At 39.3% G+C, this 20689-nt stretch overlaps 1 protein-coding gene across 2 annotated transcripts in view; it reads left to right on the top strand.

Annotated features, from left to right (window-relative positions):
- The window catches only part of WSCD2 (WSC domain containing 2), a 478077-nt gene extending 458027 nt beyond the window's left edge, over window positions 1-20050 (top strand). For both annotated transcript variants that reach the window (XM_077462039.1, XM_077462040.1), the window contains one exon: window positions 18604-20050. In XM_077462039.1, the coding sequence (XP_077318165.1) occupies window positions 18604-18956 (353 nt within the window). In that variant the 3' untranslated portion in view covers window positions 18957-20050. The remainder of the gene's footprint in view (window positions 1-18603) is intronic.
- The last annotated feature ends 639 nt before the right edge of the window (window positions 20051-20689 follow it).

A 20689-nucleotide genomic window follows, 5' to 3' on the forward strand; every position in this document is an offset into this window, starting at 1 on the left:
CTGTCATATAGGATGTGTTCCTAGCCTTGGCAGAGGATCATTTTAAGATGGCTGCAACAGCTAATAGTTGTTCTGCCGTCCACAGATGTAACTGGAATTGTTGGATTTCTGCAGTGCTAGGTTGTAGCCAAGATGAGTTGCTTAGGTGATTGAAAGTTGTGAAGGATCACTCCGAAACATATTTTGGAATGTCTGTTGTGTTGCAGAACAAGAATTACCGAAACTGAAAACCTGTTGGCAAATTATAGCAGTAGAACACATTATAACTGCAAGCTTTTTGTTTTTATTTTTCAGCCATAGAATTTGTTCACATAATACACTTGCTGGGCTTATAAACCAGAAAACTATTTTATTCCTTGATACAGTGATCTACAGTAAGCAAACATTTTTTAAAAGAATAATCCCTATTAACAATCAACATATAGAAGACCAAAGAAAAGGACAATACACAGATCTGAGCTAGAATGTTAAACATTTATATAACACATATACAGGAAGAGAGGCGATATAGAAGAGCACATGGACAGAATAGAAACATATGAAGTAAGTCATATTAGACTTATCAGCTCAGTCCTTTGAAAGTACAGAGCATTCAGGAGTTATCAACAGTTACAAATTATTACATGTAAAGCCAAGGACGCTGGTAGGAATCCTGAATACACCTTATATTGGCTTGTAGCACACCAGAGATGCACTTCTCGAGCGGATGTGACGTCATCTGGCAGGGATGGGTCGGTGCTAACAGGCTACGTGCTCAGGCCTGTAGAAGGAGCAGTTGGTTCTGAGATCATAATCTGTGAGCACCAACCTATCCCTACCAGATGACGTCACATCTGCTCAAGAACTGCGTTCCAGGTGCGCTCCAAACCGGCTTGAGGGGCTTCCTACCAGCGTCCTCGGCATTTCTTACCCAAACTAACAGCTGCATCTTCTGTCTTCAGTGGATCCATCAGGAGGGGATGTTGTGGCGCCGGGTTCTAAATATTAATGATTTATACATTACTTAATGCTCTGAGTTTATATTACCATTGGTCATTAAAGTTGTTTTTAATTGCTGCACCTAGATGGAGCTTCCCTTTTTCTTTTATTTCTGATCCATACAGAGCTGTCTTACTCTGGGAATGGCTGTAACCAGTCACTAATGTATTTTATGGACCTTTTTTGGATTATAACTATCTTTCATTGACTCCCTAAGTAGCTTGGATGTGTTTAACCTTTTCTGCACCAATATTACCCATATAATCTATATATTTAGTCATGACAATTCTATATTGGTTAAACAAATTTCCTGAACCATGAGCAATCATTTTGGTCAACAAAAGATTTGTTATGAGAATTTGAAATGGTGAAAGTCATCACTAATCAACTGGACATAGACAAGAGTAGAATAAGGTGTGTCTGAGCATCACATTTCTCATGATAAATTATTTTCTACACATTTCTGATTTGATACAGTACTGTCATGATCTGGAAACAAAATGTATCTTTTGTTTTGTTGAACCCCAAAGCAATCTATTTACAGTTAAATCTGGATTTCTGCATAGCCAACATAGATCTCGGCCCAGGTCATCTGGGCTGCCAGGTACACATTGTACGTATGTACAGTTTGACCTGTTTTTCAAATCATCAGGTCTAGGTGTAGTGGCATAGATTTGTGTTTTTGCTTGTGTGTTTTAAAGGTTCTTTTTGATATAAGCCAAGGAAGTGATTCAAACTCTGTAGTTTATTATTGTGTAGTGTATTAATGTGCATTATTGAACAGAAAAGTCTATGGGACCAGAACTTAAAAAATCAAATGTCACCATTTGTAAAGCTTATATGCACATTATTGGCCATAAAAAAGGTATGGGGACATGGGCACTGCCCTGAGGGAAATGTATCAATGCAATAAAACTTTTGAAAATATAGTTTTTAAATGAGCAGTGATTTTAATGATACTTAAAGTGAAACAATAAAAATGAATATTCCTTTAAATATAGTGCCTGGGGGCTCCCCCCAGTCTGCCCATCTGTACGTGTATAGAACCTGCTGCAGCAAAACTGACATATATAAAGAAAAAAAAAAAAGACATTTAACCACTTCAGCCCCAGAAGGATTTACCCCCTTAATGAGCAGGCCATTTTTTGTGATACGGCACTGCGTCGCTTTAACTGAAAATTGCGCAGTCATACGACGTTGTACCCAAACTAAATTTATGTCCTTTTTTTTCCCAACAAATAGAGCTTTATTTTGGTGGTATTTTATCACCTCTGCAGTTTTTAATTGTTTGCGCTATAAACAAAAAAAGACTGACAATTATGAAAAAATATATAATTTTTACTTTCTGCTATAATACATATCAAAAAATATATAAAAAACAAATTTATCAGTTTAGGCCAATATGTATTCTTCTGCATATTATAATTACTACAAATTGCAATAAGTATATATTGATTGGTTTGCGCAAAAATTATAGTGTTTACAAAATAAGGGAAAGATATAGGGACTTTTTTTTTATTGTTTTTACTAGTAATGGCGGTGATCTGCGATTTTTAGCAGGACTGCGACACTGCATGGACAAATCTGACCCTAAGTGACACTTTTTGGTGACCAGTGACACCAATACAGTGACCAGTGCTATAAAGATGCACTGATCACTGTATAAATGGCACTGGCAGGGAAGGGGTTAACACTAGGAGTGATCAAAGGGTTAAGTGTTCCCTAGGGAGGTGCCTTCTAACTGTCAGGGGGATGGACTGACTGGAAGTAGAGAGAAATAGTTGTTCCTGATCACTAGAAACAGCTGATCTCTCTCTCCTCCCCGGTAAGAACGAGGATCCACCTTGTTTACATAAGCAGATCCCCGCTCTGTCTCTCTTCACCATGATCACAGGTGGCCAGTGGACATTGAATCTACCGATGCCATGGGCGAGCTCCCGAGGCTCTGGCGGCGGGTGCATGCCTGCTGTATCTAATGCATGGACCAATGTACAGGTACATCAGTTTGCGCAGCTGGGCCGCCCTGCCGCAGTATATATGTAGTGGACGGTCCGGAAGCTGTGTGAAGTTTTATCTATCTGCCCCTCCTCTCCCCTTGTACAGTTACAGAATACCTTGTATTTTGCAAATTGTTCACAGAATACAAGGCATTTTGTAAATGGACGGGGGGATAAATAACAGTACAGCGTTGGTGCATTGGAGCTGCAGCTCTCAGTCACATTGCCAGGAGAATAAGAAAAACTGTACTATCTAGCGAGAATGAATCTGTAAATAGTAAAGAAAGGACAGCGATCCTAAAAGTGGAAAAAAAAAACTTAATGCAAGTAGATCAGTAGATTGTAAGCAAAAAAAATTCCTGGCACATCTATACTATTTCTATGACCTTTTCTTATTTGTTCTCTTTTGTTTAGTTAAAAATACAGTTGAAGGCACTCAGTTGTATCAGTTGTAAGTTAAAGTGCTTCTAAAGGCTCAAGGTTTTTTACCTTCATGCATTCTATGCACGAAGGTAAAAAAAAATTTGTGTGCAGCAGCCCCCCTGATATTTAGCCGAGCCCCAACTTGATCCAGTGATGTGCACAAGAGCATTGGCTCTCTTAGATCTCTCCCTCATCATTGACTGAGGCAGCAGCAATAGCAATTGGCTCTTGCTACTGTCAATCACAGCCAGTGGGCAAATGAGGAGACAGTGGGGGTGGGGCCAAGCCATGCTGTGTGTGAAAATGGACACACGAAGCAGCGGTTCGGTTTCCCCCATAGCAAGCTGCTTGCTCTGGGGGTACTCGGCAGGAGGAAGGGGTCTGGTGCTCCAGTGGTGAGGGACCAGAGATGAGCAAGATAGAGGCTGCTCTGTGCAAAACCATTGCACAGATCAGGTAAGTATAACATGTTTGTTATTAAAAAAAACTAAACCTTTAATATCACTTTAAAAAAAATAAAAAATTTAGTTTGCGAGCTGATAACTTCCTGTGCTCTCTGCATGAGTTGACTATTATCAGTTACACAGTAGGGTAGGGTGGGATTCTTATTTCTGTTGTCCTGAAACAAAAGGATGCTTGAGTCATCCAAGGACATTACGTTTTTTACCGGCAAAATCAACAGCTGAAAATGAGGTAATAGAAGGTTGAATAAAAGAAAACAAATGTAGCCACCACATCTAAGGACTGATAATCTGCAATATATTCTTTTTTTTTTTCTGGTTCAGATATGCTTTAAACGCTGTTTTTTTTTTTTTCATTTTTGGCATTACTCATCCAGTTCCTTTATCTTCCTTATCATATATATATATATATATATATATATATATATAGCAACTACTTATTTGCGATAGATAGATAGATAGATAGATCTACCTATATCCACGGAATATATATATATATATATATATATATATATATATATATATATATATATATATATATATATATATATATGCAGAATATATATATATATATATATATATATATATATATATATATATATATATAGTCACTAAAGAATTCATATCTATTGCAAGTAATTTGGGAAACAATCAATTTAGATGCAGTACTATTTACAAAGTAATTAAATATGCATGAACTTGCCTTGAACTCCCAATTTTACATACAGTAGATCAATTTTTTTTTTAAAGTAAAGCATTCTTACAATTTTTATGTATGACTTAAAATGATACAGAGAACAAGGCACTGCCTAAACAGTATTGTTTTTAAATAGGTAATAACCATTTCAAATGCACAGTCATAACTAAGTCTCATTATAAGAATCCATTTTAAAACTTGTAGGTATTCTTAAAAAACTATGTTACCAATTCAAGGCTGCGTCTAAGAGAAAAACATTTACAGGCTGCAATGTGTCAACAGCGAAAATGGTTTGTGATGTTGAAACGGCAGCACCATATGTGCCCTTGAGGGAAATTGATTCTTTTAACAAGCTGCTAAAAAAAGCAAAGGGATTATGTATATGAGAGCTATGGAAAGCAGAGGACACCCACAATATTGATTGATGAATACCTGCATGGAATGGAACAGGCAGAGATTAATAGCAGCTGAAAGCCAAAAAGATTTGTACAAAACCATTGCCTTTCAACACGTTTGTCAAACAGGATACAAATGAGCTGCTTTTTATCTCTCATTGCATTAAAATGTGTTGAGACAAATGTTTTAACTCTTTAAGTGACAAAAAGAAAATTACAAAAAAAAAAAAACATTTATCATCCAAGAGACATTGGAGGTTTCTTTCAGCGAGGTGACTTAGTTCTTGTTTTAAAATCCCCAATTGCTCTTCAGTTTTGCTCTTAGGGAAAAAATAACCTAAAAGATCTCCTAGATTGTATTCCATACGCTTATATGACAAAAATGTATGCATAGCGGACCTTCACCCATGAATAGCACTTATTTTTAACTGCTTCCTGCTCCCTCCCTCTTATACAATTGGAGGTAAAGAGGAACTGCAGTCTGCTCACATAATTTGTAATAAAAACATCTTTGTCATTCTAAAGATTCCCTCCAACCACTTTGCATATTATTTTTTTTATACTGTGATTCTGTACTTGCCAAATATGCTGCAGAAATCTCCCTCCACTGAGTCTGGCTGCAATCATTTTAACTGTGAGCATCTGAAGCTGCTGCCTGTTCACTTCCTGGATTTACACACACACACAGAGGCACATCTCCAGCTCTGCAGCTCCCATTGGCCCTCCTATGACTCACCCCCCTTCCTGGCAAACTCTCACGAGAGTGAGAGAGAGAGCTGTGCATGATGTCATAAGCTTAGGCTTTTTACCAGACAAGAAACAGGAAGTGGGCTGTATAAGGTATTTACTGGCAGAAAAAAAATGTTTTACTATCCAAAGTTAAAACAACAAGAGCAGAAGATTTAATAGATGGAAAGATGAAAAAAAATGACTGAAATTCCGCTTTAAAGAAGTTGTAAAGTGACCTAACACAATTACTTGTATCCTCTCTGTTTAAGTGAGATATAAACTACAGTGTGTGTTTCTTTTAAATTATAATCCTAAATACCTTTTTGCACAGCTCCTCTGTGCAGTCACATGATCTCCCTCCGCTCTCCTTCCCAGTTCTAAGAAGAGCAGCAGGAGGGTCTGAGATTGCCCTCTGATGTCAGCCAGCCAGCAAAGGGAGGTCATGTGGCTGCACAGAGGAGCTGTGCAAAAAGGTATTTAAGATTATAATTTAAAAAAACTGACAGACATACTGTACTGAATATATTTTTAAAACAGAGCGGATACGAGTAATTGTGTTCTGCATTACATCAGAATAGAGACAAGAGGGGAGGGGACGAGGAGGAGATCGGAGGGGGAGAGGGGGGAGAGGGGGAGAAGGAGAGACTATGTATACACAGCGGGATGACGGAAGCACGCAAACTGACTATGGTATCATGGATCAGCAGCCATGATTACCATGGTCAGCACACACAGGGGGACACAGGAACAGGCAAGATCAATCAGGTATTTTATATCAAAGAAAGGAACAAATTACACTACAGTAGCACTATGCTACCAATCATTCTTTAAAGGACTAGGAGCATTTTTTTTAGGGTTAAAACCACTTTTTTTTTTTTACTTTTATAGAGTTCTACTTTCTTTATCTTTGCCTAGGCAAGGATGTTTTGGGTCAAGCAACCCACTGCCTCCTGGGATGTCTTCACCACATCCCCGGAGGCAGTATTTTACTTTTTGGCATCTCACACATGCGCGGACTGCCACAGGTCTCTGACCTTGGTTTGTGGGACCTGGGAGAGAGATGCAGAGGATCTCATGCATGCCCAGACACACTATGGCAGGGGATTTCACACATGCACAGTCATTCTATGGCAGGAAATCTCCTGCATGCATATGCACAGAACCAAGGAGAGCTTTGGCTGCAAGAAAGGCAATGCTGTACTCCATGAACTAGTAAGTTTGTTATTTTATATTTTTATACAGGGACACTTATCAGGGTTTTGAATTTCACTTTCAGCTAGATATGGCAAAGTTTCTCTTTAACTTCCTTCTAGTACTTCGTTTAAATATCAAGTACACAATGGGAACTTGGAAGGCCTAAAGATGTTTGGGATTGAGACAATGGATAGGGAACTGGCTAAAGGTAATAGATACCAGAGACTCTGTGTGAGTGAAGTCTTCTGGATCTTCACACTCGGACTCCTTTCTCCCAAGGGGCTAAATTAAGAAATGGAACTACATGTGCAATGCAATAGTAGCATCTTGCTGGCCAATATAGCCACAAAAGATTGGGCCCAGTGGGCTTCAGTGGTCCTGTGAGAGTTCTCATAAGAACTGGGTCATGGAATCCCATCTGGCTGTCATCCACCAATATACTCATAACCACCATTTGCTACCCCCTTCCCTTCAATCTCCACATCCCCTTAGGGGCCAATCCAGTAGGTGGCGGTTTGGCTCACTTCAGTAGTTTCCCTGTTGGCACTACCGATTGATGGCATGCTATGACATTTCCTGCCGCAAGTGAAGTCCATTCTTTTCTCCTAATGGAGGATCAGTTAGTTGTCCCGTCATTTAGATATTGACACTCATGGATGTTCAGATATAGAGAACCGTATATCAATACACCATCTTAAATATAGCATGGGAACAGAAGGACATGTCTTTCACCATCAAGAATGACACCACGGCCTCAGTGTCTTTTTGTACACAACAGATTGAGTGGGTAGCTAAATCCTAATTTAGATTTATATCTAAATCTTATTTATTCTTGCTTTTATTTGTGGATTTGAAGAAACTCACATACAGAGACCCAATAGTGGCCATGAGGGTTGTGTATGTATACTTTATTTTTATTATGGATGATCATCAGGGGTGACATAAGACAAAAAGATAATTTGCTCTTTTTTTTTTTTACATGAGCTTAGCTGTAGTGGAATATGGTATACTACACAAATAGATTTTATGTTTACAGGTGGCACATTTTTACCAGTTGTTGAATGCACAGGTATGTGTACAGATATGTATACGTGTGTGTGTGTGTGTGTGTGTGTGTGTGTGTGTGTATGTATGCATAGACATCTTATGGTGTGTGGCATGTGCATGGGTGAGTCCACACCATTGGCTGGGCACTGTGGATCTTGAGGTGGTCTTGTCAGCACCATTTTACATGCCTATGCTTGCTAAGAGTTTGTAAGTACATTACTTTTTATCATTCAGTAAAAATGGTAATGCTGGTAATGCGCTGGGTAGGTGTGTCCTTTCTTTTGTAGTTGTTTTCAGTGTTTGTAAGAATGCCCACAAGTCCTGTGAGGGCAGCAAGACTTTGGCATCACATGTATGAGCATGCATAAAAGAGAGAGAGAGATACACAAATATACCCAAGCACCACAACTGAGTGCAGGGGAGATATACAGTATACTGCTTAAATATCTTTAAAACTTAAATATCGACCTAACCAAAACACTAACTCTTAACAACTTTAAATACTTTAGTAGAAAGTAGAAATGTAGTCTCCCATACAACTTTGCACCATGGAAAAGCTTGCCTTATTATGTGCCAATCTAGCTGTCTCTACCTATTTGCAAAGTTTTCTATCTCTTTCAGTCTGCTTATTTCTCATTCAATCAAGTTTACAGAGCAGACACTGTTGTGCATCCTTCTCAAAATAGTAGGAATGGCAACATGTGAAGAAGTCTGCCATCTTCTTTCCAAGCTGTTGCAATATCTTTGTTTCCCACCCATGTGACCATTAACTCATTAGGGGAAATAACAGTAAAGAGGGAATAAAGCATATGTGTGATAGGCAGAGTGGAACCGGCAGCATATTTAAAAACTGGCAGATTCATCTGCAGAGCTTTTTACGTTCTGTGGAATGCTCTTAAACTTTGAAGTAAGATAAGTATTACAGTTGCCATGGAAGCTGCTGTGGGCAGATGAGGCTTCCAGGAAGAAGGGCAAGGAGTCCCTCAAACATGGCGCTAGGACATCAAAGTGCGGGGGTGTTACAAAGCCACTACTCATTATCGCATACCATATGAAATCTGGGTCAGTTCATTTGGTTCACTTTAAAGAAGATAGATAAACTAAAATAGCCCATGTTTTAAACATTGCCTCCCCACTGCTCTTAAACTTGCTGCATACAGTTTGTAAGAAATTGTAATATAAATGTTTAATCTTCTTCCAAGTATTTACATAACTGTGAAGCTCCGTCAGGTGTATCTGTCTGCATGGCTGGTGGCCATTAGCTCTTCCTGTTCCAGCAATGCCATAAAACAATGGCTGCTGGTGAGATAAGGTTGCTGCAGTGAGGATTCTGCTAAAACAGACATGCTTGCCAAAGCTTTGAGGTCACATGGCTGATTGGAAACAGATTAAAAAAGTTATTTGCATTAAGATTTAAAGTGGCAGTAAACTGCGCAAAACATAAAAAGTTGGCCCCTGTAGGATAATGTTATAAAGTGCTAGTATGTACTACATACTAGCACTTTGTAACGAAATGACCATAAAACAAAGCCCTCCAACAGTGCGATGTCTTAGCTGCCAGGGCTTCCATGCTGACCTGGTCTTTCTTCCTGGCTCGCAATTTCAGCTGTTTCAATGGGCACACCGCCATTATGTCACTTTTGTGTATGTGCATGGTAGCCACGGCTGTGGCACAAAGCTCTGAATGGATGGCACCATCCAATCAGGGCTCAGTGTGCATGCGCCAGCGATGTTACCGGCTTCTACTAAAGTAAATATCTGCTAAACAGTGCAGAAGATATTATTATAGGCTGCACGTGGGAGCAATGGGAGAAAACATTTAATACAAAAAGGTTTTTTAGCCTTTCCTTCTATTTTAATATAGTCTGAAGAGTTTTGGCAGCTGTTTTTTTTTTTTTTGTCTGGCTACAGTTATGCTTTAACCTTAAGAAATCATAGAACTAACAGCACACACTTTCATTTTATCACATTGTAATAACAGTACAAACTATAGTTATTTTTTGACAATCAAATTTAAGATTAACGGGGGTTGTGAACCACAGATGTTGGAAAAAAAAACCGAATTATGCCTGCAATGACATAATGTGCTAGTATGCACCACATACTAGCACTTTAGGAAATATTCACCTTGGAACTAAGCCCTCCAAGACTGTAATGTCACAGCTGAGAAGGCTGACACATTCCCTCTGTCTTTCATGCACTCCAGGGTCATGTGCTCCAGCTATGTGACTGGCTGGAGTCTCGATGACATCACTCCCGCGCGGTAGCCCTCGGTTCCGGAATGAAGCACTGAAGTTCCGGAAGCGTATGCCGGACCTTCAAAGTGAATGGGCCATTGATGCCACTGGCTTCATTCAGGGTGAATATCTCCTAAACCGTGTATGTTTGAGAGATATCCATTTTACCTACAGGTAAGCTTTATTGTAGGCTTACCTGTAGGTAAAAATGGATAAGCGGTGATTACAACCACTTTAATTGAAAAATGTCCTTTCATGTGAGTGCTACTTGTCTGCTGCTGTCTGCTAGTCATCTTTCCACAACTTCCTGGATTCTCTGCCTGCTTCGCAGCTTCTCCTTTGCCATTTACTTTTCATTCACTTGACATAGAAAAAATCCTCATTCAGAAATAATTGGCAAAACTCATAAAATCATAAAATTGCATAAACCATTTTGAGGATTCTCACAGGTTATTGTATTTTCATAAAGTTTTATGAATTTATGAGTTTTAGCAATTATTGAACTCTGTGCCTTTGTTTTTTCCTTTACCTTTTTTTTGGGAGGGGTGGGGGGAGTTTTTTTTTTAATGAGTATTCTTTAAAGCACTTGCCTTCATGTGCTCCGAGTAGCTTAGCTCTGAGGAAGGGGGTGCACCCCAAAACGCATCAGTTGTATAACTCCCCAATTTGAATATGGCACATGTGTCCATGCTGCCCAGCTTTGTGTTTTCATGGCTTACTAATAGTTGCTACTTTGGGAGTATCCATTTTCTATTGATTCTATCATTGAATAAATGTTTTTTGGTAAAACACTAGGTGGTGCGTGCGCCTTTTATTTTATTTTGTTTTTGTAGAAATCATTGAAATACAGTATGGAAATAAGTATATGGTTTTAAACTTTGACCATAGATACACTTTAAATAGTCTCTAGTACTAAGTGGTATAGGAATGGGATGGGTGATCAAGCTACTGCAGATATGAAATGCAGGCACCTGCATAACTGCTTCAGCAAGATAGTGATTGTGAATGCTTGCAAATGGCTAAAAACTGGGATGTAAATTTTAGAACAACCATTTAGTTTAAACATAAACTTATGATATTGAGTATAGCAAATAATTCAGAAAACTAAAATAACTCAGACCTGCATTTTTAGTGCAGGGCAACCACATTAAACAATTGGTTGATGAAATGCATTGTGATGCATTGGGTTGACATTCAAAATTAAAGGCACCACTATGCGGCATATCTTGCATCATGCCCTACCATGTGTTGCAGTAATGCACAGTAAAACACACTTAAAAGGCAGCCCATAGAAGAGTCCGTTTTTTCCTTCTACCAGCAGGTTGGAAAAAATTGACTTGATTCCCCCATCCACAGTCAATCCTCCCAGCTGAGCTACTGTATTCTGACAAAATTTTGGGGCTGTCTTTACGCGTGATTAATTGATGTAGATTTTCTTGTCACCAGTGGTTTCTATTGTTCTATTGAGAAATATTGATGTTATGCCCCGTACACATGAGCGGATGGTTTTTCCGACAGAATTCCGCTCAAGCTTGGCAGTCACCCACACGCAGTCACACACAGTCACACAAAAGTTCTCTGAACTTTCGACTGTCAAGAATCCGATGACATACAACACTATGATGAGCCGAGAAAATTAAGTTCAATGCTTCCGAGCATGTGTCAAATTGTTTCCGAGCATCCATAGGAATTTTGCGCGTCGGAATTTGTACAGACGATCAGAATTTCAGATCTGAACTTTTTCCAACCGAAAAATAGAGAATGTGCTCTCAATCTTTTGCTGGCTGGAATTCTGCCAGTAAAAGTCCGATGGAGCATACACACAGTCAGAATTTCTGACCAAAAGCTCACATCTGACACTTGCTGGCAGAATTTCTGATCGTGTGTATGGGGCTTAAGAGTGCCTGCTGTTCTCAATGGTCCGTAATTAAAATGTATAAATTTGGCTGCATGACACTTCCAGGTCACAAAACTATGGAAGTTCTGCCAAGAACATGTGACAAACAGACAGGAAACTGACTGAACACTGCTTGACCTCTGTCTTTTGACTATCGTTTTATAATTCAGAGCAACTCTATAGAGTAAAAGTCATGATTGGATAACACATACGATTTAGCAGGATAGGATATACCAATCCAGATATATCGTTTAGCATTCTGGAGTCCTCACAGGAGCTAACAGCAACTTTTGCACAGCCACGGACAGTGTACTGTGGGAAATGTAAAACTGGTAATAAGTGACAGTTGTTGATTTAAGTCAGCAGATGGCACAAGCAGGTATGGAACCTTCACCTGAAAAGGGACCAGCTAAAAAAGCAAAGCACTTTCACTGTTGTCCATTGTCTATTAAATGAATGGTATCGCTTGAAGGGCTTAGCGCTCTACCTTGCTTCCATTTGCACAAGATTCTAACACTTCTAATACCATGCCTGTATCAATAGCATAATCTCAAACTGCTTTACTCACTTGTTATTGTAAATGTTTGTTCGATCCTTGAACATGTTTGTGACATTGTAAGTCACAAAGAGTTTTTCAATAGTAAATTCATGACACTTGACTCTAATCCTTTTCCCATCACCAATGTCATATGATCATTTTGAAAATGTGAATAGAAGCAATACAAATAACTTTCATATCTTATCCGAGAAAGGTAGTTTGGAGAATGGCCTTTATTTTATGGCCTTTAAATTAGCACAGTAACACATCTCATCTCATAAAAAAATGAATAGACTTACAGCGAATAGAAGTCAACTAAAAAAAGTGGACACATATTGATTGATCATGGGTAAGAATAATAATTGTAATTTAAAAAATGTTGAGAATATGATGAATACTGTCATGCTTTACATAAGAAGCTGTATAACTATAAGGTTTTAGAGATGGTCCATCCAAAGAGGGGTATTTCAGTAATAGGTGGACTGTGGTGGGTTAATTACCTGTTGGCTTCTTATATTTCTTGCTGGCTCTAGAAGTGGGATATCTTACATACATCCTTGGTGTGTTCCCACTATGTCCTTTTACATAGTATAACATTTATTTGAAAAACCTATTAGGAGAGTGTGTTCTATTATGAGCAGCCATTTTTCACACCCATGGCTTGCAGTATTACATACATACAGTTCACATTATTGCATTAATTTTCACATGTGCTTGCAAGTACTTTAAACACACATTTATTTCAATGGACCTCCATAACAAGCATCAACTTATATTTTGCACCACATAGCCATATCAAATAGCTGCATAGTAATTATTTGGATTTCTACTTGAATTGCATGCTTTTCATTTCATCAAAACAGGAAAGCGCAAATGTACTTGGAATTCAGGTATCTTTACATAACATAGAATTTACTCAGCTGTAATAGCTGTTATATGCTATTTTTGATATGTTTAGTGGTGATAGTTAAAGCTGCAATTAAGGATTTTTTGGTAAATAGCACACAGTTTATACACTTTACACTTTATAAAATTGTTGCATTGATTTAAGTCTTCTAAAACTGTAGTCTCGCTGTTGAACTCCATCTTGCGTTCATGGTTATGCAGTCTCATTTAGGGAGATATCTGCAAAACACTGTCTTTTTTTTCCTGGCTAACCAGAACCCAAATACTCCATACAATCTGCATGAAGTTCTTTTAGGCTGGGTTCACACTTATGCAAATTGGATGTGATTTTTTCCCACATCCAATTCGCATGACAGGAGATTGTGACCTTCTCTCTATGGAGCCGGTTCACACATCTCCAGGTCGCTGTGGAGCGGATTGCACAGGTGTCTTTGGCTATGTTTCAGGCCAAAATTCAGGCCCGATTTGTCCCTGAAATGGAGAACAGGGATGCACTGGACTCCTGCTGTGAGCCACATCTGTATTAGGTGTGGACCCAGCCTGAATGTGTCTTTAACCACTTCCCTACTGGCCACTTAAACCACCCTCCTGCTCAGACCAATTTTCAGCTTTCAGTGCTCTCACACTTTGAATGACAATTACTCAGTCATTTAATGCTGTACCCAAATGATTTTTATTTTTTTTTTTCATACAAATAGAGCTTTCTTTTGGTGGTATTTGATCACCTCTGCAGTTTTTATTTTTTGCACTATAAATGAAAAAAGACCGAAAACTTTGAAAAAACACATTTTTTTAGTTTCTGTGATACAATTTTGCAAATTATTAATTTTTATTCATAAAATTTGGCCACAATTTATACTGCTACATATCTTTGGTAAAATTAACCCAAATTAGTGGATCTTATTTGGTCTGTGACAAAGTTAGAGAGTCCACAAGCTGTGGTGCAAATCATAAAAAATTGATCACACCTGATGCACTGGCGGCCTATCTTATTTCTTGTGACCCGAACAAGCCAGGAAATTACAAATACCCCCCAAATTATAGTAGAAATTCCAAGGTATTTAGTAAGATGCATGGTAAGGTTTTTGATGTTGCCCTTTTTTCCCATAAGTCTTTGCAAAATGAAGATTCTTTTTTTCACAAAATTGTCATTGTAATAGGTTGTTCCTCTCACATTTGTATACCACAAATAACACCCCAAAATACATTCTGCTACTCCTTCTGAGTATATTCTGCTACCACATGTGTGGGACTATTTTACAGGCTAACCACATAGAGAGGCCCAACATGCAGGGAGCATGTCCTGTGTTCTAGGAGCATAAATTACACATCTAACTTGTTGACTACCTATTACACTTTTGAAGGCCCTAGAACACCAGGACAATGACACATGACACTGATGTGGAACTGATGACAGATGGCACTGATACGTGGCACTGACACGTGATACTGATGTGGCACTGATGACAGATGGCACTAATACGTGGCACTTATGGCATGTGACACTGATGTGGCACTGATGACAGATGGCACTAATACGTGGCAGTGATGAAACGTGACTCTGATGTGGCAACGACAGGTGACACTGGGGACAGGTGGCACTGACAGGTGGCACTGGGGACAGGTGGCACTGATAGGTAGCACTGGGGACATATGGCACTGACAGGTGGCACTGGAGACAGATGGCACTGACAGGTGGCACTGATAGGTACTGTGGACACTGTATTTATTGTGTTTTATGTCGTTTTCACTCACTGTGCAGCACAGGTCATTCTCCCTCCTCACACGCGGTCTCTGTGTGAGGAGGGAGAGCCGGCAATGAGAGATGACCTCATATGTTTACATATGAGATCATCCTTCATTGGACACACCGATCGAGTGCTAAATGGCCACTGTGATTGGCCATTTAGCACAATCTGTGATTCGCCATGTCCAAGGGACACGGCCAACACAGATTTCCCCAATGCATGCCCTCGATGGCATGTGGGGAATGAGTAAACAGGAGGGCATCCAGGGACGCCCTCCCGGCAATTGAGCCGTGTGCTGTAGCCCTCTTTTGGCTATATATCGTGGATGCCTAGTGGTTAATGCAGTACAGAATATGTTGCCTCCTATTAGCTGCAGCAAGTATAAATACCTTGAAACAAAAAAATACATATACATCACTGATCTAGGCTTTTGAGAGTGTGACAAAAAACTATAGTATCAGTTTTTGATAAATTTTACCCTTAAACACGGACATTAACTAAATATATGCTGTGCATAACACTTGTTTTGTATTTGGGGTTAAATATTTGCTAGCACAGAGAAGCAGCTTTACCCTGTCCCACCTAATGACCCTAATAAATGAGCAGGCTTCAAGCTTCCATTTGGCTAAATCTCCCAATTGACTTATTCTCTGCAGAGAACAGAAACATTAATCAGGCATTTCACAAATTACAGACGCTGACTCACATTGTCTGCTGCTAATGTCCTCTAACTTTCTTTTTTTCTCTCTTGAACTACAAAGGCTGCAATTCTAGCATTGAGCAATGTAGTGCTGGAAGTGTCTGAACCCAATGCATCAGCTTCCTCACTTCATAATGAAATAGTCTAACTGCTGCAGGAGCTATGGCCATAACGGGAAACTTGTGGGACACTTTTCAATGCTAAAGCATTAAGTCTTTTTGTAATTTTCTGGTGTGCCATCATCTTTATGAATAATGAAGCCATTACAGCAATGTTTTCAAATTAATCAAACTGGGTGAGGGTATGGGATTCAGTCTTTCTGAACCCATTAGCAGTCAATATTTTCCAGTCTGTAATATAAAACAGTAAGTCTGAGCATCCTAATTTTGCCAAAAGAGGTGATGACACTACCAGTATCAGAATACAAGTTCTTACACTTGCTTAATGATCCAGCTTCAACCTGAACTCCAGGCAGATTTACACTAAGTTAAGAAGTTAGATATTCATTAGAGGGTAATTGCATTTCAAAATGCAGCAAATGTAAGCATCAGAATTTCAATTGGTATGAACGTCTTGTAACTTCTGTACAGCAAGATTGTAAGAAGGAGGGCAGCATTGGGTAAGGTGACCAGATATTCTAAATGAAATCCAGGGACATTTTTTTTTTTCAATTGCCAAATGTACCTTATTTGCCGGTGTATAAGATGACCGGGCATATAAGATGACCCCCTAACTGTACATGTTTTTAAAATGTTTTGCCCATACTTACTGTTTAAGACGACCCCCCATCCCGAGGCTTCCGACGCTTCATATCCCTCTTCTTCGTTCTTGCTGGAGCCATTTCCTTCTTCCTTCTTGCTGGTGCTGGAGCCAATCACGGCGAGCGATGTATTCTATTAATGAATACAAAGCCTGCTTGGATTGGCAGAGGCTGTAACATCATCAGCCCGCGCCTCTCTCACTCTCAAAGCCAATCCGAGCAGGCTACTGTGTGTAGCCTGCTCGGATTGGTAGAGATTGTTACTCCAATCCGAGCAGGCTCTGTATTCATTTGAATACATCGCTCACTGGGATTGGCTCAGTCGTATATACTGTATGTAGCCGAAGCTACATACAGTATTACCAGACTTCCAGAAGGCATCCCAGCAGCTGACCCGGCATACAAGACGACCCCTCCTTTTTGCCCAGTTTTTTTAAGTGTAAAAGGTTGTCTTATATGCCGGAAAATACGGTATATATATTTTATAAGCATATTTTCCTCAAATTATATGTGCAGTGTATGTGCTACGTATCTATGGAATGATTGTATGATATATACATTTGTTCTCACATTTCGTCCATGAGATAAAAAAAAGAAAGTTACTTCTTACCACTGTCCAGAGCACTGTGTACATTACAGGCCTCCCCTCATACCACCATCCAGAGCACTGTGTACATTACATGCCTCCCCTCATATCACCATGCAGAGCATTGTGTACATTACAGGCCTGCCCTTTACCACTGTCAAGAGAACCGTGTACATTACAGGCCTCTTCTCATACCACCATTCAGAGCACTCTGTACATTACAAGCCCCTCATATCACCATCCAGAGTACGGTGTACATTACAGGCCTCCTCTCATACCACTGTCCAGAGTACTGTGTACATTAAAGGCCTCCTCTCATACCACCATCCAGAGCACTGTGTAGCCCTCCAGTCTGCAAAATCCCCCCCACACACTCACACACACAGTGCCCACAGCTTATAAATCTTCTTGTTACATTAAAATACTGCCACTATATTCCTTTTTGGATGATCTGTATACCACGGTTACATGATAAACTGCAGAGTTTCTCCAGTGCTGAGAGTTCAGGTAGGAGGAGATTTCCACTACAGCCTGTGTACGTGCCCACATGTGTGATGTCATTATCATGTGACCTGGCTAGCTCTGAGAACAAGTAACCATTCTCTCCAGCATAAAAGACACAACTGAGCATGTGCCCTGCCTGTGGTAGCTGGCCTTCCACAGATAGACAGTACAGGAGCTGGAGGATCTGTGCATACAGGATAAAACAGCCTTTTTACACAATGCAGAGGATTAACCCGTTAAGTTCCACAGTGAGTAGAACAAGCATGCTATGCTGCATATACAGACTGATTTTACTGTTGTGGGTTTAGTAACACTTTAATGTCTAAACCTCAGTGCTTCAACTACTAGTATAGAGTGTAACCATATGCACCCAGAGGAGAAACAAAATACTTACTCAAACAATGCTTGGTAGTATTTACTAGGCTGTGAAGACACTGAAGGATTATAACACTACATAATGGGGACAGTTGGGTGGTAATGGCAATGGTTAATCAAATACAAGTTTAACGAGGAGGAGTTTAGTACTGGATTTGCTGAATACAGGTGTTGTCAAGTAGAATGTAAATACATATGGGAATGAGAAATTTTCTTTTTAGCTACTACTGGTGTTGAAACATCATATGTGTGAAACGGTACCAAACAATGCAGTTTCTAGTGAAAGTTTGCTAGAAAAACACTAAAAGCATCCAATTGGGAAAAAAAATGGTCAGGGATTGCAGAATTTGATCTTTCCTTAATTTATATAGCATTTCTTAAAACTATTGTTAACATATATTTATTAACATGAATATTTGTTGCTTTTTCAGAATGGCCAGAATTTGTAAACAACTATGCACCATGGTGGGCAACACATACCTTAGACTGGCTCAAGTATGGAAAAAACGTACTGGTTGTACATTTTGAAGACCTCAAACAAGAGCTCTTCTTTCAACTAAAGAGGATGATTAACTTGCTTGGCCTCCCTGTATTAGCTGACAGACTTTTGTGTGTGGAAGGCCAGAAGGATGGAAACTTCAAACGTTCTGGTCTGAGAAAGTTGGAATATGACCCATACACTGAAGACATGAGAAAAATGATCAGCAACTATATTAGGACAGTGGATGCTGCCCTGAAACTCCGAAATCTCACTGGTGTTCCAGAAGACTACTATCCAAGATGATGGCACTGATCAGCTGTGAATGTCTCTGGGACCTCAGTTCCGGGTTGATAGCTACTTCCACCCAGTGGGTGGCTTTGAAGACTTCCTGCTGCTACTAACTTAATGAATTTATGTGCATGAAACAATGATTACAGCGCTTCACAGATCTGGCCAGATGAAGGTTATATTTATGTCCAATTAGATTAACATGGATAAACTCATTTCAATGCAGATTTCCCTATGGTTTCAGCAGTTGTGTTCATTGCTGCAATTTGAAATTCCAGCGGGTAAATTATAATGTAAGCACAGATTTTGCTTATCAACTGGCAATTTCTGCTGTCATTGGGAGCAGCTTGAGCTTTGCACATTGTCACAGAGAAAAATGATCTTACAGTGGAATAAAAAAAAAAGTCATGATTTATTAGTGCCTATAAGCCCATGCGCAAGAGATTTTAAAGCATACAATATGCATGAGCAGGACTTAGACAGTCAGCAGCTTGGTCTCTGTGTATGACCAATGTGTGCTGAAGCCTGAACATCATCTTTAACAAGCTCTTTAAAGGGTCTCTTCCGGGACTGGAGTCAGCAGCCGTTTACATGGCAACCAAGATCAAATATTTTGCAGACACAACACAATATATGCCAGTGCAGACGGTACATTTACCAAGGTTATATGCAGCACGATTTAGATTTATCTGCAGGTTTTCTGTTTGTGATACTGCGTGTATATATATATATATATATATATATATATACACACACACACACAATAGAGAGCATGAAGCGAGAATATATCAATGGTTTTTATGGTTGAATAATATTTCTATAGGGTAATACGGAGAGTACAAATATTATTTTAATGTGGTTTCCCCAACCTGTTACATTATGAAGTTAGCCTTATATACAGGATTACAGCTGGATATAGCTAATCCTCAAATTTACTTGGATGGGATCAAGGGATGGGGGCCAGCAGTGCTAGAATGCCCTAGTGCGCAAATATTTCCCCTACGCAAGTATAATATTCCCTTATGTCTCGTTAAATCATTATTTTCTACACACAATACAGGCATACCCCACTTTTAAGTACACAATGGGGTTTATTTACTAAAGCTGAAAAGTGCAAAATCAGGCTCACTTCTGCATAGAAACCAATGAGCATCTAACCCCAGCTTGTTCAATTAAGCTTTGGTAATAAAACCTGGAAGCTCATTGGTTTCTATGCAGAAGTGAGCCTGATTTTGCACTTTCCAGCTTTAGTAAATAAACCCCATTGTGTACTTAAAAGTGGGGTATGCCTGTATGATATACAAGTCTGTATGAGAGAACATAAGCCTTATAACAATTTTTCCCCAGGGCTCATGGACTAAATTGTGCAGGAACACTTAGGGCCTATTCACACTGTTGCGCTGTGTTAACACCCGCACGTTAACCGCTTCAGCCACAGAAGATTTTACCCCCTTCCTGACCAGAACACATTTTGAGAATTGGCACTGCGTCGCTTTAACTGACAATTTTGTGATTGTGCGGTGTTGCACCAAAACAAAATTGACATCCTCTTTGTGGTTTTTATTATTTGCGCTATAATCAAAAATACGACAATGAAAAAAACGCAATATGTTTTACTTTTTGCTATAATAAATATCCCCCAAAAATATATAAAAAAATATTTTCTTTCCTCAGTTTAGACCAATATGTATTCTTCTACATATTTTTGGTTAAAAAATTAGCAATAAGCATATATTGATTGGTTTGCG

This window comes from Lithobates pipiens, unplaced genomic scaffold, assembly GCF_037356315.1.
Source record: "Lithobates pipiens isolate NorthernLeopardFrog02 unplaced genomic scaffold, aLitPip1_a1.2 Scaffold_3, whole genome shotgun sequence".
Classification (NCBI taxonomy): domain Eukaryota; kingdom Metazoa; phylum Chordata; class Amphibia; order Anura; family Ranidae; genus Lithobates; species Lithobates pipiens.